We start from the raw sequence: 24,002 nt of genomic DNA, 5'->3' as shown, positions 1-24,002 counted from the left end.
ATGTAGGATTTTTTTTTCCCTACTGAGGCAAGAGTTTTAAAATACTGAAAAGATAATTATAAGTGTGAATGGACCATCAAGAAACTATAAATTTTTCCTAGGAACTCTGAAAATTAGTGTACTCATATTTACTGCCGCCATAACAAATTACCACACACTTGTTGCTCAGAGCAACACAAGTGTATTTTCTCCCAGTTTCTGCGGGTCACGGGTCCAGGCACAGTGCACTCAGTTCCTTGCTCAGATGCTCAAAAGGCCAAAATGAATGTTTGCCAGCCGTGCGCCTTTCTGAAGGCTTGGGGATGAATCCTTTTCGGCTCATTGGCAGAATGCATTCCATCGCGTCCCTGCTTCTCTGCTGGTCGTTGGCCAGCGATGGCGTTCCATGCCTGGGCCCCCTGCTGCCCTGGCCTGACTCCTCTCTTCCACCGTTTCAAAGCCAGCAATGTGGGTCAAGTCCTGAAACCTCGAATCGCTCTCATCTTCCCTTCTGCCTCAGATCTCCTTCCTTCCTCGTTTGTGTTTATTTGAGTACTAAGAATACACATGCACCCAACACTTGGCCATTTGCAGGAAAGTGGATGTGACCTGAGAATACTACGCTAAGTGAGTCGAGCCAGCCTCAGAGAGTGAACAGCTGTGTGCTGTCTCCCATATGTGTAGGCTGGAGAGAGACTGGGTAACAGAAGAGACTCCGTATAAAAGAATAGAGATTCCAATGGAGCGATGGAGGGGTGTAGGGAAGAGAGGAGGGGATGGAGATGTGATGCGTAGCATGTATATGACATCACCAATGCCAATCTCAACAGCATGCATGAGTCAGGGGAGAGAGAGAGGTGTGGGGTCCAGAAGGAAACACACCAAGGACCGCATACCTTCCTCTTTTGTTTTTAAGGGTTCAAGAGATTGCCTTGGGCCCACTTGAAGAGTCCAGGGTAACCTTCTCATTTGAAGGTGAACTACACTTACAAAATAACTCCCTTTACAGCAGCTGCCCCTGTTTGGCTGAATAATCAGGAAACAACAAACCTTGGGGACACCTTTGGAATTCTGCCTCCCACAGTTGTGTGTATACACACACACACACACACACACACACACACACACACACACATACATATACATATATACATATATATACTCGTCTGGATTTCTTGTTCCACTAGCCACATTTCAAGGTGTTGTTGACCAAACTTTATAAATCTTCTAAGGAGTTTAAGTCCCTCTGAGTCTCTTTATTGATTCACTAGGAAGGTGTGAAAATGGCAAGGAAGCCATCATTAGGCTTCCCAGGGTGCCCATGCAGAGAACTGCATCTACTTGCCGCTTTTGTTTCTTAGAGTAGATTTTTTATTTATTTATTTTGAATTTTTAACTTTTTATTGGTGCGTCGTAGGCACACATCTAATGGGGTGGGCATTTCAGTTTTTATTGGTACATTGTAGTCATGCATCTTAATGGACACAAGATGGACACACTGCACATCACTCATGTAGCCCCTCCCCAATTCTCACCCCCTCCCCTCCCCGTCCCTCCTCCTCATCCAACTCACTGTACGACACGGTCTGCCTACTACTACGGACTGGACTATGGCTTCTGTGCCCTTGATAAAAGGCAGCACAGAACACATTAAAAGATGGTGGTATCGCCCGAATGAAAAATGCAGCCAAAAACATGACTGCACTAAAGAACAGGAAAAAAACTATGAGCTCAGACCTCAGGAAACGTGAGAGCCAAACAAAGGAGGCATAGGAGCTTAGAATAGTTCAAGATTGGGCTGCTCACAGCCTGAGATAGAGTTTGCAACTTGATTTCTTGCAAGCCAGTCACTGGGGAAACAAAGCACTGCCTTTCTCTGGAAAAAGAAAATCCCAAAGAGAGTACAGGGCTTTTATAACATTAGTACCCATAATTTTAAGGTTATGAACTCAATTATTTTATAGACAAATCATCACAGCGTGTGATCATATCATTAAAAACCAACAGAAGGAACTCTCATGCAAGAATTTTATAACTGTTATTACAATTATGCATGATGAGGTAAAGAAAATATGCTTATAATGCATGGAAAATTAAGAAGGAAATTCAGCAAAATGTTTTTAATAATGAATTAAAATTTTTAGGTTGAAATATACAATATTTTATTTTAAAAATCACTGGATGATTTTAGCAACATATTCAAAATCCAAACAAAACAAAAATAAAAGAATCAAACAACATAAAGACGACTGACCAATTGAAATTGTCTGAAATCAAGTCAAAGTGTATGACGGTCTCTCCTCTAGAACAGCGTGTTTGGCTTATAGTCTCATGTATTGAAGTATGGAGTCTAAGAAGCAGAGAAAAGAAAGGATGATGCAAGAGAGTTTGCCGGGCATGGTGGCGCACGCTCGTAATCCCCGCGCTTGGGAGGCGGAGACAGGAGGATCGTGCAGGTTCGAAGCCAGCCACACTGGCTTAAGAGACCCTGTTTCCAAAAATAAAAAATAAAAATATAAAATAGGTCTGGGAGTGTAGCCCAGAGGTGGAATGGCTTCCAGGAACCCTAGTACCACAAAAAAGAAAAGAAAAGAAAAGGAAAGGAAAGGAAAGATGGGCACAAAAGATATCTGAATAAATAAGGACAGAATATCTCAAAATTGGCAGAAAACAATCATTTCAGATTCATAAAGCTCAAATAGGATAAAATTTTAAAATCTCATGCCAAAAACCAAAGATAAAGATAAAATCCAAAAGCATCAGAGATGTCTTTATCCATATATATCTTTATATATCTTTTTATTTTATCAAAGATGTTACATACAGCAAAAATAATTTGAAATTATGAATTTTATATCAGAAAATAAAGAGGCTCAGAAAACAGTGAAATCAATTCTTTAGTGTACTAAAAGGAAAAAAAAGACCATGAAACATTTTATATCCAGTAAGAATATATTTCAAAAATTAAGGCAAAATAAAAATCATGTTCAGAAAAGGGAAACTAACCTAATTTATCATCAGCAGAGCTATACTACAAGAAATACTAAAAGAAATAATTCAAGCTGAGCAGAAATGATACCAGAGATGAACTCAGATAATCTCAAGAAATGAAGACTATTATAAATAAATATGATAAAAGATAATTTTCTTTTATTAAACATTGTTTAACTAAAAAACATAGGTCATTGATTGAAGATATATATGTAGACTGCAGATACATATCCTCTGACTACTACATGCCAAAATAAAAACACTGGGCACAATTCAATGGTGTGACTGCTTCATAATATATTATGTAGATTTTTTTTTGTGGTACTAGGGTTGGAACCCAGGGGCTTTTCTACCTTATACTCCCAGACCTATTTTCTATTTTATTTGGAAACAAGGTCTCACTAAATTGCTGAGAGCCTCACTAAGTAGCTGAGGCTGTCTTCGAACCTGTGCGTTTCTCCTGTCTCAGCCTCCCAAGAACAGGGATTACAAGCATGAGCCACCACGCCCGGCTGTATTATGTAGATTTTATACTCACCTCAGCAACTGCTTAGAATGGCAAAAGCTCTATGTTCCCATTTAAAAGTAATTCTAAATACCCAAATAAGGAAATAATCTATGGCATAAAGAGAAATATGAACTTTACAAATAAATTATTCTCATCTTCAGCCGATATATTTTAGAATTCCAGTGAATTATATATCTTAAGATGATCATCAGCTGGATTTCAGAGTTTTAAAATTCTTATATTCTTCTATTTTTAAACATACTATCATTGCAAAAAATGCATTTTAATGCGTTGTAGTGATGCTATTTTATCCAAATGCAATGTTACATACTTTGAAAAATCAATAGAAAACTTTAATCTCTTTGCCTCTGGCCTTTATTAGATGTCAAATACTGACAAGAGTGACTTTTTAATGTCCTAATAGGTTTTCAAACTTAGCTTGGAAAACCCAAGGCATGGATCACACGATTCAAAGATCTTATTCGAGAGCACTAGCAACTTACTTCAAGAGTAATTTAACCAAAACCTTACTAATTCTTAGGAAATAAGAGCTTCGAAATGGAGACAAGTTTACAGATTTTTAATAAACCTTTTAAACAGTAAATATCTACACCAGAACATTTTCTTATTTACAGTTATTACTAAGGAATGCTCCTGATTTAATGTTCAGTTATATTGATAAGAGGTACTGACTCCTGTGAAAATCACTAGCCTCGGGTTACTTGTGCCAGACAACAACTGGCCTCTTTTTTCCTATGCAGCTTTTATTATTATTTCCATCCCATTATGGAGCTGTGAGGAAACTGAGGCCACCCAGATGGCTGGGTGACAGGGCAAAGATTCTGTCCCATCCAGCTGACCACAGAGATGTTATATTAGTCCAGACAATATGATTCAACAATGTATGCCTATACAACGTCTCCTTTTTTCCTTAATATGAACTGACTCCATTTTATCTCTTGGCTACGCATCTAAAAATAAGTATAGAAAAACGAGGGGAAAAAAGGTAGAAAAGGAAGAAAGAAAGAAGCAAAGTGGTAGGGTTTCTGGGGTTGTCCAACTCCAAGATAAGGAGGGAAACAAGGGTTAGTGTAAGAGCCAGATAGAAGAGGCCACGTATGTGGTCACCAAGACAGCCAGGAAAAATAGATGTGTGTGGAAAAGAACCTTCCGAGTACAAGGGAGAAACGATGCCGAGGCGCTGAAGGAAAAATGAACCACGTGAGCAAATCACAAGATGTTGCAAAGGCAAGAGGTTGGGAACCAAATTCAGCATCACCACCATGCGTAACTATGCTCATAACAAAATTTCAAACTGGTTTCTTTCTGTGATAAACTTGGCACATGTCTACCCATCATTAACATTTTTACTTTATTTTATTTTAATTTTTAAATTTTTTATTGGTGCATTGTAGTCATACATCTTAATGTGGTATGAGATGGTAGAGGAATACATTTAAATAAAGTCTTTTTGACATCAAAGCCAACATAAATGACAAGCTTCGTCTTAGTTATATAGAAGTTAAATTTAGCAACACCAAAATCATTCAGAAATGACTGAATATCTACCTTTTTTGTTGAGAGTACCGAGTAGTTTGTGATAAGTCTTACCAATAATTATCTCATTTAGTTTTTGTTTTGTTTTGTTTTATTGTAGTAGGAATCGAATCCAGTGGCATTCTACCTCTGAGGTATACCCAGCTCTTTTATTTTTTTAAGTTTTTTTGTTTGTTTTAGAACAGGATTTTGCTGAGTTGTCCAGGATCTTGCTAAGTGCTGAGACTAGTCTTGAACTTTTGTTCCTCCTGGCTCAGCCTCCCAAGCACTGGGATTAGCGGTGTGCACCACCATGCACAGCTTCATGTAGCTCTTAAAATAATCCCATGACCTTGGCATCATCACTCTCCTTCTTAAGGTTCAAAGAACTCAGACTCAAAAAAGTAAATTCCTTGAGATCTTACATTTAGCTGGGAAGCGACAGACCCAGGAATCTAATCCACACGTCTAATATTTATATAAAATGTTCAAATCAATAATAGCACAACATTTCTTGCTTTAAGTTATACCTTGGGCAATATCCATATTTGAACATTTCTTTGTCTTCATTTATGAGAAGCATTGTGCCTTTTTTCTTGGTACTGGGGATTGAACTCAGATGCATTCTACCTCTGAGTTATACCCCGAGTCCTTTAAATATTTTTTATTTTGAAACAAGAACTAAGTTGCTGAGGCTCACCTCAAATATGTGATTCTCCCATCTCAGCCTTCCAAGTACTAACATTACAGGCATGAGCCACGTTGCCCTTTGAGGGAAGCATCACTCTTACAGAAATAGCCAGTCTTCAGTTATGCCAAGAAATGTAATATCTCTCTTATTATACAGAAAGTTATCAGATGAGGGTGGGCATGAGGCTGATTTCTGCTCACCAATACAAATTTTGGTACACAATGTTGAGTGAATAACATTTATTAGCTAACGAATATAGAAATAAAAATCTGGCCCTAGAGCCCCATTAAAGCTACCGAGCAGCCCCAGATCTCTGTAGTCAGCCTGACTTCAACAAACGCTACTAGACAGAGCTTAAATCAATCCAGCCTAAAGCAAAAAAATTTGGCTATGTAATCTATGTAGTATTATGCTTACATTTTACCATTTCCTTAGAGCTTCCAAAGAGCAAGTAAAATCCCAATTATCAGCAAGATAGACCTGTTGTCATCCCAGAGATTATATGACTCTGATGCTGCATTCCACAGTGAGAAATATTGTAACAATGATGGAAGGATGCGGAAAGTTAGGCGTAATAATTATTACTATGTAAATATGAGTATACTAATGTAGATGTTTTAAGTATTGCTGTTATATAAATACCAAGATTCTACTTTCCCACACAAACACTTGGAACAGGAACAAATCAACAAATGCAGAAATGAAAGAAAAAGCAAATGAATAAATTCAAAGCATTTACCAGACACGTCCCCACTGTGGTCGTGGAATGGGGGTGACAGGCCAGACATCCCATTTCTCTTCGTCCAACCAGGTTGTTGAGTCTCGTCTTGTTCCATAGCACAAAGCCCTTCCTCAAAATCACACCTTTCATAATCCAAGCCTAATAAGAGAGAAAAGAAATTAGACTGTGAAAGCTAATTTGGCTTCACATTTGGCTTAAGACAAAAGACAGTGGTGGTCAAAGAGAAGTTAGCCACAAGTGGCAAACACAGATGATATGTCTAAGCCTAAGCCTGCATTACGAATGCAGAGCTCTTTTGCATATGACCTTCTGAGAAATTAGCACAGCAGGAACTAGTGTGTTCAAATACAAAGAGTGGCATGCCGGGTCAGAGGACCGAAGACCTAATCCTCATTCTGGCTCTCATTAAATGAGTGTCTTGGCCAAACCATTCAACCACAGAAAGCCCTTTTCTTTGCCTGTAGGAATAGAATAATAACATCCTCCCTTGGGTCCCTCAAATAACTATTTTACAACTCTTAAATGCCATAAAATGTAAGAAATTTCAAGATAACATTGTTAACCCCACCTTGGTCTTCCTGCCGCCCAGGCCTATTAGAATTTCAGTTTGAGAAGGCCAAACCGCAGAGCCCATCTGACCAAAACTCAGCCACCCGCGGGAGGTACACGTGGCACCTCCCTGCTGAATCTTGGCCACTGCGGAAAACTCGGTCCATTTCACAGCAGAGCCGTCTTGGGCTCGCTTGCTCGCTTCCCTTCCTTTCTTTCTTTTTTCTTTCCTTTCTTTATTCTTTCTTTTGTTTTTCCTTTTTTCTGCAAATAATTGATCCAAGAATCTTGGGAGAAGCAAAGGATGTGCGTCTCTGGCCATTCCCAATCACTAACCATGTATGTTTTATTCATTAGTCAACATCTGTAAATATCACATTCTAAAAATAGACACTTTTGGTCGGGCATGGTGGCCAACACTTGTAATCTCAGTTCTTAGAAGGCTGAGACAGGAATATCACAAGTTTGAGATCAGCCTCAACAACCTAGCAAGGTCCTCAGCAATCTCACAAGACCCTATTTCAAAACAAGAAAATAAAACAGGTCTGGGGGTATAGTTCAGAGGTAGAACATCCCTGGGTCCAAGCACCAGTACAAAAAAAAAAAAAAAAAAAAAAAATATATATATATATATATATATATTCTCAATTGTAAATAGTCCCTCCCTAGGTTTTAGGCCTTTACCACTTTGGGGACTACCTTTGACAGCTTTCTTCTTTCCTTGACTAGCTGTATCAGCCACAGTGGTAGGTAGGATTTATGCTGGCTCATAATGCTTGGCAAACACGGTTTCAAGGACGCCATTCTTACTCAATCCCCTTTTCAGACAAAACTATTGTTTAACAATAATATACCTGGTGCATTTTCTTGCAATCCCATATGAGAATTGAAAGCTGATTTAGAAATGATACTTTTCAACAATATTAACTAAATCTGATTTATTGCGAATGGTCTATTTTATAAATTTTACTCCCAGATTTCTTACTTTGAAATATTTTGCCCACCATCTATATTATGGAATATTAACAATAATCTTTATTGCTATAATTTATTGATGCTATTTCTTTTATGCTAGGCATTCTCCTTGAATAGTTTATTTTCTTATAATGACACCAGAAAGCAGTCATTTTCATCCATTTTAAAATGAGGAAACTGAGCCATTGTCCTATAGATAGTCTGTGATTTGCACAGGAAATGCTCTTGATCGCTGTGGTGAAGGCTGGGATCCAGTCTATTTGACTCTAGCACTGTATATCTCTTAGCTCTGCTCAAAGGTCCAGTTGTTAAACCACCATAGCATTTTTATCAGACAGAAATAAGATTCATCAGATTCTAGCCAACAAAGGATACCAGTTCAATCCAGGCAATCTGGTTGAACCCAAATAAACTAATTTATAATTCCAGGCACCATGGCACATGCTAGTAATATCGCAGTACTTGGGAGGCTGAGACAGGAGGATCACAGGTTTGTGGCCAGCCTCAGCAACTTAGGGAGGCTCTATAAACATAGCTAGATACTGTTTCAAAATAAAAAACATAAAATAGGGCAGGGGATGTAGCTCAGAGGGAAAATTTTCCTTGGTTCAATTTCCAGCCCCAAAACAATAACAATAAATTATATAGTGTGCAGTGTCTTCCTGCAACACATAGCAATGTTTCAGTTGGCAATGAACTACAAATATAAAGGTGGCTATCCAATATAGCCTCGGTAGGTGATAGTCTATATGACTTAGATTTATGTAAGGACATTCTACAGTATTGACGCAAAAGTGAAATTTCCTAATAACGCATTTCTCAGAACATATCCCTGTCATTAAGTAATGCATGCCAATGTTCAATTGGCTGCACACATATTTACATAAGTATATATCTCTTTTAAAATTTTTGTTTTAGCTCCAACAGATTTTCACAATGATCTCTGGTTATGAAATATTCTGTTACTTTATCACATTTTCCCAATTATATGTAGAAAATGTACAAACATTCTCACGTAGGTGGCAAACATCTTTCAAATACCAAGAAATTACCCTACAATACAATTATTTAGTTGACACCTTTTGCAATGTTCTTTGTTCTTTTTAACATGTAGGGTAATTATGATGATTTCCAGAAGTGTTGAAGCCAGAAAAAATAGCTAAATAGAAGTCTCCGCAAATGGTCTCAACAGGGGTTCTTTTAATTTTGAAAGCGAGTCTAATCAGCACACATTTTCAACTACTTAGTTAAAAATACAATTGGAACTTTTCTAATATTCACTTTCTCCTCAAGAGAGAATTGCTCACTTCAAACCATGTCGATGGTCTTCCTTGAGGTGTGGTTGCTTTTAATTTAATGCACCACACATCCACTATTGCGCTGGTAAAATCAGTCAACATGTAGATTACTGCTACCGCAGCCATCACTACACACGGACACACCGACAACATGATGAGCCCCGAGGAAAGGCACACAGGAGCTTGTCCGCACAACCCAAGTTTCTGTACTTTCTCAACTTATGCAACTCATCCTTTTGTCTTCAATTGCATACCAACAGTCAGGACTACCACAACCAGAGAGGGAGGCCACCGCCTCACTGTTTTGAAGGTTCCTCAGAAGGCAATCTCACCTCCTCAATTGGCTTCCACGGTGCTAGGTTCCCTCATTAAAGAATCACTGAGAGCCGGGCAGGGTGGCACACACCTGTAATCCCAGTACTTATGAAGCTGAGACAGGAGGAACACAGGTTCAAAGCCAACCTCGGCAAATTAACGAGAGTCTCAATAACTTAGTGAGACCCCATTTCAAAATTAAAAATAAAGGGAATGGGGGTGTAGCTCAGAGGTAGAATGCCCTTGGGCTCAATCCCCAGTACCAAAAAAATTAAAGTAAAAATTAAAAAATCACTGAAGAATCTTTCATAAATTCCATCTTTATCACCATAATGAAAAAGAAACTATTAAGTTATATCCTAAAGTGACAGCTTGGGCATGCTTCTGAGGGAATAGGAAAGAGTTTTAAATGTAATAGTGAAGCAACTCGGAGGGTACGGAACTCAGGAAAGTATCTGGTCTGGGTATATCAACACAACATGAAGTTCTTAGAAGACAGAGCACAATGTAAAAATGAGAAAGATTCTAGGAAACAGGGATCTAAGGTAGAAAATATTAAAGTCAAGCTACATTTATTTCACAATTTGCCTGGGCCCCAATTAATAACAAATGTGTCTCTTTCTTCTAAAATTTCTGTAATTTCTGTGAGTCACAGCTGTGCTCTCTAACAATGAGTACGTGTGTGTGTGTGTGTGTGTGTGTGTGTGTGTGTGTGTGTGTGGTTGTTGGTAGTGGGAAGTAACAAGTCGGGTCCCTCCTCTCTCCCCTGCAGGAGGCGGAACCCTGGAGAAGGAGGAGGAGACTCTGCTGGGCAGGCAGGCGATATCGCAAGGCAGGCAATATCACAAGAGAAGCAGCGTCCCACACGAAGTCCCACCTCCAAGACGTAGACCTTAAAAAGAGAGGCATTCTCCCTCTAGCCTTGGATGGCCTGCAGGTCTTCGGGACTGTCCAGCCGCCATCCCCGAGAGGACCGCATTAAAACTGGTACCGTGCTCCCTGGACACTCTCGTGCTTTTACTCACCGTGCAAGCCTAACAAGGTGTACACTCAGGAACATTCCACCTCTGAGATACATCTCCAGCCCTGTTTTATTTTTTATTTTGAAACAGGATCTCACTAAGTTGCTGAGGACCTCACTAAATTGCTGAGGCTGGCCTTGAACCTGAGATCCACCTGTCTCAGCCTCCCAAATACTGAGATTCTAAGACACGCACCACCATACTCAGTTATTTTTATACTTTTATCATAGTATGATTAATGTTACATAAAATTTATCACTTTAACCATTTTGACTATATAGTTTTGTGGTATTCAGTAGTAGTTCTTTTTATATTTTGGATATCAAGCCCTATATCAGATATAGGATTTGTAAGCATTTTTTCTCATTCCATGACTTTTTATTCTATTAAGAGTGTACTTGGACTTCCGGGAAGATGGCGACCGAGAAAAGCGGGGCTTAAGAGCCCCGCTAACAACAAATCTCCATTACCACAAAATCAGCGCCTTTCATAGCCAGAAAACACCATCACCAGTGAAACAAAAAATCACCAGGCTCCAGAGAGAAAGCAGACTGAGAACAGAGCCAAAGAGGAGATAACCGGCCTTGCGCCCGAGGACGCGGCAGACGCGGCAGCAGCGCCATACTGCCGGCGGCACCAGCGAATTCACGGGACGGCTACAGCAAGCCGAGGTGAGCCACTGCGGAACAGCCAGGCGGGATTTCTCCGCGCAGAGAGCATCTAAAGCTCCCAGTGGCCGAGCTCAGCACACGCTGCAGGGATTCAGAGTAGAAATCAAAATCAAGAAGAAAAACGCGAGCCCCATAGCCGAGGGCGTAGCAGCGGCGCCATATTGCTACCGGCGGCAGCAGCAGCGAATTCAGCGAGGCCAGTACAGCTACATCTGCGTACTCAAGAATAGTGAGTCAAATTGCGGGCCACAGAGGAGAAATCCCAGTACTGTACTCCCTGGGACTTGACCCAGTGGGGGAGGGGCGGTGGCAGAGATATCACACCAGAGGAGAACGTGCAACCTGGCACCCCCCACAGTCTAAAGCAGCCTCTATCGACTCTCTGGGTCAGAGACTCTGTGATAAAACCCAGTAAAGGAGTAGTGGGGTCCGAGATACTACTGACTCGAGATCCAGAACACCTTAAGGGAAGTCATAGTGACCCAAGGGAAGAACCCAGAGAAGGCACAAACATCGGAAATCATGGGAAAGAGGAATAATACTGGAGCAATTAATGCCCACAACCCCACAACATCAGAACCCGATAAAACAGAAAACCAGAGATTTCTAGAAGATCAAATCAGGAAAATAACTGTAGAAATAATAGAGGTGCTTTGAAAAGAACTCAGAGAGAGCCAAAAAGAGATAAAGGATGCAATTAATGAAGTAAAGGCCTCAATTCAAAGCACAAACAACCGATTAGACCACATGGAGAACAGAATCTCACTCTTAGAAGATGAGCAATCCAAAAATGAACGCATAGTTTCTAATCTAGAAAAAAATATCCGACAGCAGGAATCTGATATTGAAGAAATATGGGCCCATTTTAAGAGAGCTAACCTAAGAATTATTGGAATAGAGGAGGGAAAAGAAAGTGAAACCAAAGGGATTAACAATCTCTTCAAGGAAGTAATAGCAGAAAATTTTCCAAACATAGAGCAAGAGGTTGATACAAAGGTCCAGGAAACTTATAGAACTCCCTTTAGACAGGATCGGAGAAGAGGATCCCCACGCCACATAATTGTCAAAATGACCAATGTGGAAGCCAAGCAGAGAATCTTAAAGGCAACAAAAACAAAGGCCAAGTGACATTCAGAGGCAAACCAATTAGAATCACTCCAGACTTCCCAAACCAAGTCATGAGAGCCAGAAGGGCTTGGAGTAACATATTCCAAACTCTGAAAGAAAACAACTTCCAGCCAAAAATTTCCTACCCAGCAAAACTTTCTATCAAATTAGATGGAAAAATAAGAAGCTTCCATGACAGACAGAAACTGAAGGAATTTATGTCTTCAAAACCAGCACTAGAGAAAATACTCAAAGAGATTAACTACAAAGAAGAAATAGGTAACACACACCAGAACCAGAGAAACAAGAGTTTCCATCCAACAGACAATTAAGATTGGTTATCTGTGGAGATTCATTATTTGTGTTAGTCTTTTACCTATCTCTAAAGGGTATTGTTTGCCTTTATTGTTGTTAATTTTTAGGATTTCTAGTTGGAATATTAATATACCTTCAGATATAGCAATTGGAAATATTTTATCCCATTCTATTAGTAACTGTTAATTCTGTTTACATTGTCTTTGGATATACAATTTTTTTTTTATTTTTTAGGGAGTCTGTATACTCCTCTGTTGCCTGTGCCATTGAAATCATAACCAAGAAATCACTGCCAATTTCAATGTTGTGAGGTTTTATGACCCAGATTTTCTCCTAAAAGTTTATAGTCTTAAGATTTATATTTAGGTCTATTATCTATTTTGAGTTAATATTTGTATATGGGATTAGGTAAGGGTCCAATTTTATTCTTTTCCATGTAATTATTATTTTTTAACAATATTTAGTTAAAAGATTATCATTTTCACCACCAAATGTTCATGGAAACCTTGTCAAAAATAACTTGACAATATAGGGAAGAATTTAGCTCTAGGCTTTTATTTAACTCCAATGGTTTATATATCTGCCTTTAGAATAGTACTACACTGTTTCAATTATTGTAGCTTTATATGGTTTGAAATCAGGAAATATACATCTTCTAGCTTTGTTCCTTTTCAAGATCGTTTTGGGTACCTAGACTCCATATTCCATATTAGGATAGATTTTTTTCTGAAAAATATATATATATAAATATATGATAGTTTCAACTAAAAAATAGAAAAAAATATTCTCTGGTAAGAAAGAAAGCAAAAAGAAATATTGAAATGTTATCTTTAAGTCATCAAAAGCTTGGTATCAGACAAATGAAACTGTTATGTGAGATTATCATTTTTAATTTTAGATAAATTGCCATAATACTAGATGTCAACTACTAAGCCAAGCATGGGAGGGAGGGATAGGGAGAGAATGGGGTGGGGATTGGGCGGGGGCTGACTGGGAAAAGTGTGCATGTATGTCTACAAAAGTATGTATCCTACTATGATGTATGAATACAGTTCACCAATAAAAAAAATTAAAAAAAAGAGTGTACTTTAGTTACATTTTAAAATTTGAATATTATACAGTATTAGTAGGTTGTATTCTTGTCAGAGAGCTGATTTACCCTTGCCATTGAGAAGATCCTTGGCAAGCATGGGTTATTGATGCTATTTATGTTAATAAGGGCCAGAGCCAGGCATGATGGCACGCACCTCTAAACCCAGTACTGGGGAAACTGAGACAAGAACAGCCTCAGCAGCTTAGTGAGATCCTGCCTCAAAATTAAAAGCAAAATCGTGCTGGAGGTCTATCTCAGAGATAAAACACCCATGGTTTCAATCCCTAGTACCAAAAAGAAAAGAAAAGAAAATGAGCCAGGTATGGAGGCACATGTCTGTAATTCTGGTACTCGAAAGTCTAAGACAGGAAAATCACAGATTCAAGCCAGCCTCAGCAATTTATTGAGACCCTGATTCAAAATAAAAGTGAATAACTAAAAAGGACTTGGAGTATAAATCAGAGGTAAAATGCCCCAGGTTCAATCACCAGCACCAAAAATTTTTTAAAGTTTTTATGTTAATAAGAAAAGCCAAACCATGTGTCAACTTTAATTTCATCTCTATATTAGTAACTTTCAAAGGAGTTCTCCAACGTTTGTAGGTGTCTGATGATGTCTCCAGAAATATTAACAAGGTATAGCATTCACTCTGGCATTTGGCAGTATTCTTTCAAGTATTAGAAGTATTGCACAGCTAACTCATATAGCTCTCTCCTCTGGAGTAGCAGCCTAGCCAGAATGACTAATGGTTTTTCAGTAGTTTCTATTAGGATGAATCCAGGCCCTTGAAAAAGCTGTATCTTTTGCCCAGGCAAATTTCCCATTAAGCAAGTTAATTCATGAACAAATGAATTTATGGTATTTTTACTTTTTACTAAGTAGGTGTTCAATTTCATTCAAAATAACTTAAATTTATCTTCCAGATTTAAGCAAGCAGTTTTAGACTTACGACATTGAAAAGTCATGTTATTTCTGAATAGCAGAAAATATCCTATCATATTTCTGTGATGGAAATGTATCTAAAAGCTAGAATTCAAAAGTGCTTACTTTCATGAATTTAAAATAAGTTGTGAATTTGGTACAAGTCTTCTCTTGGGACTCATAACCAAGCCTAGAATGTCAACATGTCAACATGCACATGTAGAAATTATGTTTAAAAACAATGTTTTTTAGCCAGGTGTGGTGGTGCACACTTTTGTTTTGTTTTGTTTTGTTTTGTTTTGTTTTGTTTTGGTGGTACTGGGGTTCCTAGAAACCCTTCTACCTCCAGGCTACATTTCCAGACCTATTTTATATTTTTATTTGGAAACAGGGTCTCAAGCCAGCGAGGCTGGTTTCAAACCTGCAGGATCCTCCTGTCTCTGCCTCCCAAGCGCGGGGATTACAAGCGTGCGCCACCACGCCTGGCCCAATGGTGCACACTTTTAATCTCAGCATTTGGGAGGCTGAGACAGGAGAATCGAGGTTTAAAGACAGCCTCAGCTACCTACTGAGGCCATTTGCAAGTCAGTGAGACCCTGTTTCAAAATAAAGAATCAAAAATAGGGCTGGGGGTGTAGCTCAGAGGTAGAATGCCCCTCATTTCCAACCCAAGTACCAAAATAAAGAAAGAAAGAAAGAAAGAAAGAAAGAAAGAAAGAAAGAAAGCAAGCAAGCAAGCAAGCTGGGGGTGTAGCTCAGAGGTAGAATGCCCCTGGGTTCTAATCCCAGTGGAATTTAATTTTTAAAAATAAAAGTAAAACGTAAATAAAAATATGCTTGTTTACAGAAAAGGTACAAGCACAGCAGGAGTCCTATGGGTGTACAGATAGTGACTTTACTAAACCCTGTACTTGTACAAATTATCACTGCCAATTTCAGCATCACGTACAAGGAAGCGGAGGGAGATGGTGGGATCCAGCGGAAGCTGGTTAAGTGCTGTGTGCATGTCTGTCCCCATCACTCTGAACGTCACTGTGATGTGTGATGACAATGCATCCATTAAAGTAAGTTTAAAAACTGTGCTTATAGAAGACACAGCATTTGATGTCACAATGATGACTTAGAAATTTTTACACGAAGGTGTCTTTGAATTTTTCAAACAGAGCTCACAAACCAAACAGCCTTCTTGGGCTACATTATCTTACATACTTTTTTTTTCCACTAATGGGAATTGAACCCAGGGCCATTCTACCTCCAAGCTACACCCCCAGCCCTATTTTATTTTTATTTTAAAACAGGGACTACTGTGTGAATATATGCCATTGCCAACATGATCTACATTGATGTGAGACTATAGTGCACCAATCAAAAATAAAATAAAATACTTTATTCGTCAAAAAAAAGGGATTAAGTTGCTGAGGCTGGCTTTGAATCTGTGATCCTCCTTTCAGCCTACCAAGCACTGGGGTTACAAGCACATGCCACCAGACATGGCTTTCCTTATGTACTTGAATGATAAAACAGGAAGAGACTACATGGAAAGGTTGAGTGGTTTTATGCAACTCATCAGTGAACAAAAATGATGCGCTGAGGATTTCCAGTTATTCACTCAGTTGGTCAGCAAACCATCCAGTCCACCTAGTAATAATGTTAACTCTATGCAGAAAGTAGTCTTCTGCAAATAGGATAACCAGATGATGTTCCTGCCCTAATAGAGACAGCATTTAGATTTTCCTGACCTTCTTCAAAACACTAGAGAAATTCCTTGCAGGCCTTAAAGGATGGTGTCATTTCAGAGATGTATATTTATTTTATTTTATTGTTTGGTGTTTTTTTTTGTTTGTTTTTTGTTTTTTGTTTTTTGTTTTTGTTTTTTTTTTTGCTTTTATAAAAAGACAAAAACTCCTTTGCAATCAATCTTCATCCCCACCCCAGATCTTGAAAAACTCTTTCTCTATATGTTTGTTTTTCTGGTAATTTCAAGAAAACAGAATATATGGTACATAGACTTTGGGTTGGCTTCTTCAGTTACTGTGGTATTTTTAAGATTCACCACAGCACTAGAAGACATCAGCAGTTTACTCTCTTGCAAAAGATTTGGCAGGATCTTAGCAAGGCCCTGTTTCAAAAATTAAAAAGGGCTGGGTTGTAGCTTGGAGGTAAAATGCCTAGTGTCAAAAAATTAAAAAGGTAATCAGTGTTAATGCCTGGATTAAATTCCCAGTACTTAAAAGAAGAAAGAGGAGAAGGAGAAGGAGAAGGAGGGGGAGGAGGAGGAATGATGTTAGCCTGTGTGATGACTACCAACCTGTAGCCTAGTGTCAGGAAGCAGTAGAAAAGCCGAGTCTACAGTGGTCCATTGCAGCCAATAAGCAGCAGCAGAGAGAAGCCATGTGAGCTGAAGTCACTCCCATAAGATGAGGTCCATCCATGACAGCTGCTGCATGCACAGAAAGCTCACCAACAGGACAAGCTCACAACAGGATGCAGGTGGGCATGCATGAAAGAGGAAGCCTGCCACTCTGCTCCAAAATAAAGTAAAAGGTCTGTACTTGGCACCTAGATAGGCAGCTGTGATGGAGAAGGACAATCACCAGGCCCTGAACATGGTCAGGAAAGGACAGGTGGCTAACCCTAACCCTAACCAAACACACTTCTTGTTGGCATCCATGGAGTCACCTAATATGACATTGACACCTAATTTTATTAGCAAATTCTCAATTTTCATAGTCTGGTTGCAAATATCATCTGCAACAATATAGAAAACAAAACCTCTTTTCATTAGTTTTGAGGAAGAAAATAGCAAAAAGAGAGGAAGAGAATGTTACCATGTTTCCACATGTTTAGTATCACCCTGTGCTTGATTCTAAAACATCAAATGGAAAGACTGTTTAAATTACTTTAAAATACTACTTTAGAGTTCCAGAAAGATGCTGACCAAGGGAAGCAGTCCTGCTGAAACTTGATCTCCAGTGCCGTGAAAACAGCATTATGAGAAAAGAAAACAAGGAGTAAAAAATTTTAAAAAGCACAAGTGAAAGACAGAATTTTAAAAAAGCTAGAAAGCCAATAAGAGAGCAGAAAAGAACCCTGCCCACCTCCAACAGCTGTGGCCACAGGGGCTGCAGCAGCACCATCTTGCCTCACCATGCCTGACTCCAGAGACTCACAAGAAAACTACCAACAACTTGAAATGAAGTAAGCAGTTGCAGATCATCAGAACTGTAAGCCATCACTTCCTCTGGCTACAACTTGCAGCAGGGATGGCTGAGCTCACCATGCTTGCCAGAGATCCAGAGCAGCACTCAACAGCACTCTAAGCAAACCCGCCGTCCCAGTGAAACAACGCCGATCGTGGCCACAGGGACTCACGCAACTGCAATAAACTCCCTGGATCTGAGACTTTGCCGTCATCCCAGTGAAGGTGGAGTCAGAGTCTGCTGTTGGACATAGCAGAGGCTCAGACAGACTCAGGCTTTGCATCAGTAGAAAGTGTGGAAGGGAACCTCTGCTTACCACGAGATCCAACTAGTAGGATCTCCAAGATCACCACAAACCACCCAATTGTGGTGAATGGGGAGAAGTCAGACCAACCGAGCCCTTGCTGTGGAGAACATGGACTTTTACATATACACTGGGTTTGGTCTCAGAGGCGTCCACGGCTTATGCAGGCAGGGAGAGACTCGGGCTCTGCATCAGAATAAAGAGTGGAGAGTGACCTACACTTGACACTAGATCCAGCCCCGTTGATACCAGCCATCTGCATAGACTGAGATAGACTCAGAGAACCAGGCTTGCTGCAGGAAAGGTGCTGTTGGCACTCAGAGTCTGCACAGAGACAGACCGCAGAGGCCAAGTCAGCTGAGTATTCATATATTCTTAGGGTTGCATTATTTTGTTGTTGTTTTGGTTTGGTTTTTGCTGTTGGGTGTGTATATATGTGTATGCATGCTTATTCACTCTCTTCCCCAACCTTTTCACAAGCCTCTTCCCTTGTACACACTTACTTTCTTCTCTCCATCCCTTTTCTTTTTCTTCTTTGTCTTGTATTAAATCCACTTCATATCACTGTACTAAATTCTCTACATTGGTTACTAGAATCCTATCACATATTCACTATCTCTAATCTCTACTATATATTACCATACTAAACTCATACTCTCATTCAATTCAACCTCTATGTGGCTTTATGTTATTCTTGCATTTACAATTTCACTTTCTTTCTCACTCAATCTTCACCATTGAATACAACACAACTTGCCCTTGTATATACCAGCTAACACCTAGATATTGAGAGAAATATATCAAAAGCAAAGATACAAACTCCTAAAATCATAAGAAGGAGTAAAAAGGAAGCAATGAGCCCCCCAAATCCTACAATAATAGAACCTGATGACAAAGAATTGCAAAGATTGCCAGAAAGAAAAATCAGAAATGTAACGGTAGAAATGATACAGGATTTCCAAAAGGAATTTAAAGAAAGCGTGGAAGAAATAAAAGATGCAATCATTGAAATAAAGGTATCAATAAAAACTATGAATAATAGATTAGACCACATGAAGAACAGAATCTTGCTCTTATAAGATGGTCACTCTAAAATTAAATGCACAGTATATAATTTAGAAAAAACTATTCAACAGCATGAATTGGATATTGAAGAGATATTGACCCATCTTAAGAGAGCTAAGCTAAGAAGAATAGGCATAAAAGAGAGAATAGAAGGTGAGTCCAAAGGGATCAACAATCTTCTCAAAGAAGTAATATCAGAAAATTTTCCAAATATAGTAAAAGAGGCCCATATACAGGTACAGGAAACTTATACAACCCCTGTTAGACAAGATCAGAGAAAAGGCTCACCATGCCACATAATAGTGAAATTGACCAATGTATAAACCAAAGAGAGAATCTTAAAGGCAACAAAAAAACAAAAGACCTAGTGATATTCAGAGGCAAACCAATCAGAATCACTCCAAACTTCCCAAACCAAGTCATGAAAGCCAGAAGGGCCTGGAGTAACATATTCCAAACTTTGAAATAAAACAATTTACAGCCAAGAATTTCCCACCCAGAAAATTATCTCTTAAATTAGATGGGGAGATAAAAATCTTCCATGACAAGTAGAAGCTGAAAGAATTTATGTCTTCCAACCAGCATTAGAAAAATACTCAAAGAGGTAGAGGTTTTTCCAAGATGGCGACGGAGAGACGCAGCATCCCTCACTAGCTGAAGCAAACTCAGTTCAACTACTGAGACCAAAGTGTCTTAATAAAGAAAAAATTAAATGTACGATCCAAAACAGACTTGGGGAGTATGGCAGAAAAAATCCAGCAACTGATCTGCAAGATTCCCCACGACACACAAAGAAAGCAGATAGTGAGCTGAAGACTCGGCAGCCGGCGGAGTGCAGGCACAGGGGCAGTGGCCTCAGGGCCGCTGGCCCAAACGGGACTTTTGGGTCTTTAACATTCCCAGAGAAGCTCTAAAGTCTGAAAGTGACCAGAGAGCTCCAATACCTAAAGTTGCTAGCTAACTGGAGCACCTGAGCGGCACTCAACAAAGGTGGCCCCGCAGACACGCCTGGAGATCGGCAGGGACTGGGAAGTGGACCTGCTCACCACAAGAGCGAAAAGTCAGCAGGATACAGGAGAGCTGCCAGAGCTTCAGAGCCACAGATTGGACTGCCAGCGTGAATTCAGAGGAGTCACGGACCCAGCGAGCACACAGTGAGTATGATATATGTGAGTGCCAGTGTGTGCAAAGTGGGCCAATTCAACTCCGGGACCAAAGAAGAGCACTTAAGGTGCAATACCTGCACGAGGCCACAAGGGGACACTCCAAGCAAATATAAGATTCACCATATATCAACAATATAGTAGGACTGTTATCTCTTTTATTATTATTATTATTATTATTATTATTATTATTATTATTTTCTTTTACTATTTTTCTATCCTTTTACATTTTATTTTTACTATTGCAGTTTGGTATTGTTTTACTTTTTGGGTCTTTGGGTTTGTTTTGGTTTTTGGTTTTCTGGGGGGATAAGTTTTTTTTTTCTGGGGGGGATAAGTCTTTTCTAAAGTCCTAATACAAAGACTGGGCTAAAAATAATACCCACTAAAGATGGGAAGACAGCAGAAAACCAGACCTGAGAACTCTGAAAATATGAGAACTAGGAACACTGGAGAAATGACAGAAATCACGAATACTGACCTACAAGAAACGCAGGAAGGGGAGTTCCGAATCTTGATCTACAATATGAAGAAAGGATTTAAAACAAGTTTAGAGGAGATGAAAGATGAGTTAGAAACACTAAAAAAGAATCAGAAAGAGGCTTGGAATGAAATAAAAGAGTCAATAAATGAAATGAAGTCAGCAATAGAAAGAAATTCTGGAAGATTAGAGGAAATGGAAAGTAGAATATCACTGTTAGAAGACAGTTCATCCAACACCGAAAACACAGTCAATAGTATGCAGAAGTCATTACAGCAACAAAACCTAAACATACAGCAAATTTGGGACAACATGAAACGCCCTAACTTACGGATAAAAGGCATTGAGGAAGGGATAGAGGTACAGACCAGGGACATCCGTAATCTCTTCACAGAAATAATTTCAGAGAACTTCCCAAATGTGGAACGAGAGATAGATCTTCATGTTCAAGAGACATACAGAACACCATTAAGACAAGATCAAAAAAGAACCTCCCATGCAACATAATAGTCAAAATGACTAACATAGAGGCCAAGGAAAAGATCTTAAAAGCAGTGAGAAGAAAAGGTCGGGTGACATGCAGAAGCAAAACAATAAGAATCACCCCAGACTATACAACCCAGGTCATGAATGCCAGGAGAGACTGGTATGATGTGATCCAGACCTTGAAGAAAATAACTTCCAACCAAAGCTGCTTTATCCAGCAAAGCTACTATTCAAAGTCGAAGGTGAAATAAAAGTATTTCAGGATAAACAAAATCTCAAAAACTTTATGAATTCAAAGCCAACACTAGAGAAAATACTTAAAGAAATAAACCATAAAGAAGAAAAAAGAAGCAGACTTCAGAACCAGAGAAGAGAGGAAAGTGATCAGAGGGGCTTCTAAGTAAGGAAGAAAGAAAAAGCTACCAAACAGATGACAACACAAAATGACAGAAAACAAAAATCCTATTTCAATAATAACTCTTAACATCAGAGGACTTAACTCACCAATCAAAAGACATAGATTGGCAATGTGGATCAAAAAACATAACCCAAATGTATGCTGTTTGCAAGAAACTCACCTAACAGCCAAAGACACTCACAGACTGAAAGTGAAAGGATGGAAAAAGATATACCATGCTACTGGAGGACAAAAAAGGGCAGGGGTAGCAATCCTGATAGCCAACAAAACAGACTTTAAGACATATCAGAAGAGACAAATTAGGGCACTTCCTTTTATTAAAAGGAACAATACACCAAGATGATATAATGATAGTAAACATTTATGCTCCAAATGTGAATGTAACCACGTTTGTAAAACAAACCCTTCAGGACATCAGATCTCAAATAGACCCAAATACAATAATTCTGGGAGACTTCAATACGCCTCTCACACCACTGGATCGATCTTCAAGGCAAAAGTTGACTAAAGACTCTTTAGAACTAAATAAAACTATAAAACAAATGGACCTAATAGACATATACAGAACATTTCATCCAGAAACTACAGAATATACATTCTTCTCATCAGCCCATGGAACCTTCTCCAAAATAGATCACATCCTGGTACACAAAGAAAAGCACCAGCAAATTCAAAAGATGTAATATAATTCCTTGCATCTTTTCAGACCATAATGGAATGAAAGTAGAAATCAACAACAGGAAACTCAAAAGAAACTATACAAATACGTGGAGACTGAATGATACACTATTGAATGATGAATGGGTAAGAGCAGAAATTAGGGAAGAAGTAAGGAAATTTTTGGAAATAAATGAAAACAGAGACACAACTTACCAAAATCTCTGGGACACTATGAAGGCAGTATTAAGAGGAAAGTTTATTGCATTGAGTGCTCACATAAGAAGGACTCAGAATCACCAGGTTCAGACCCTATTGGCACAACTCAAGGATCAAGAAAGACTGCAACGGTCCAACCCCAAAGCCAGCAGAAGACAGGAAATTATTAAAATCCGAGCAGAAATAAATGAAATAGAGAACAAAAAACAATTCAAAGAATCAACAAAACAAAAAGCTGGTTCTTTGAAAAAGTTAATAGAATTGATAAACCCCTGGCCAAACTTATTCCAGGAAATTGAAAGAGATGGAACTCTCCCAAATTCCTTCTATGAGGCCAGTATCACATTAATCCCCAAACCAAATAAAGATACCTCAAGAAAGGAAAACTAAAGACCAATATCTTTAATGAACATAGATGCAAAAAATTCTAAACAAAATACTAGCCATACTCATTCAAAACCATATCAAGAGAATAATATACCATGACCAAGTTGGTTTCATCCCGGAAAAACAAGGTTGGTTCAACATATGCAAATCAGTACATGTCATCCACCACATAAATAGAATCAAGAATAAAAACCACATCATCATAGCAATAGATGCTGAAAAAGCCTTCAACAAAATCTAACACCCATTCATGTTAAAAACACTACAGAAAATTGGAATAAAAGGAACATACCTCAACATCATTAAGGCAATATACGACAAACCCAAAGCCAACATTATACTGAATGGGGAAAAACTGTAAGAATTCCCCCTAAAATCGGGAACAAGACAAGGATGTCCACTATCACCACTCCTCTTCAATATAGTCCTTGAGACTCTTGCCACAGCAATAAGACAAGAAAAGGAAATCAAAGGAATTCAAATAGGAAGAGAGGAATTAAAATTATCCTTATTTGCAGATGACATGATCCTTTACCTAGAAGACCCTAAGAACTCAACCAAAAGACTTCTGGAGTTAATTAACAAATTCAGCAAAGTTGCATGATACAAAATCAACCTAAAGAAATCAGAGGCTTTTCTTTATACCAACAATGAAAGAAATAAAACAATCAATTCCATTCACTATAACCTCTAAGCCAATAAAATACCTAGGAATAAACCTAAACAAAGATGTAAAAGACCTCTACAACAAAAACTATAAAACATTAAAGAAAGAAATTGAAGAAGACCTTGGAAGATGGAAAAACCTCCTGTGCTCGTGGATAGGCAGAATAAATATCATCAAAATGGCCATTCTGCCAAAAATGATTTATAGATTCAATGCAATTCCCATCAAAATACCAACTACAT

General features: G+C 38.8%; 1 protein-coding gene across 1 annotated transcript in view; it reads right to left on the bottom strand.

Annotated features, from left to right (window-relative positions):
• The window catches only part of MALRD1 (MAM and LDL receptor class A domain containing 1), a gene marked incomplete at both ends in the record, with an annotated part of 671,257 nt that overhangs the window by 629,231 nt on the left and 18,024 nt on the right, over positions 1-24,002 (bottom strand). The window contains one exon of the mRNA XM_080717079.1: positions 6,445-6,585. Within this exon, the coding sequence (XP_080573205.1) occupies positions 6,445-6,585 (141 nt within the window). The remainder of the gene's footprint in view (positions 1-6,444; positions 6,586-24,002) is intronic.

Source organism: Muscardinus avellanarius (assembly GCF_963383645.1).
Source record: "Muscardinus avellanarius genome assembly, chromosome: 20".
NCBI lineage: Eukaryota > Metazoa > Chordata > Mammalia > Rodentia > Gliridae > Muscardinus > Muscardinus avellanarius.
Note: the sequence above shows the minus strand (reverse complement) of the source record. Positions and strands in the feature narration are given on the sequence as shown.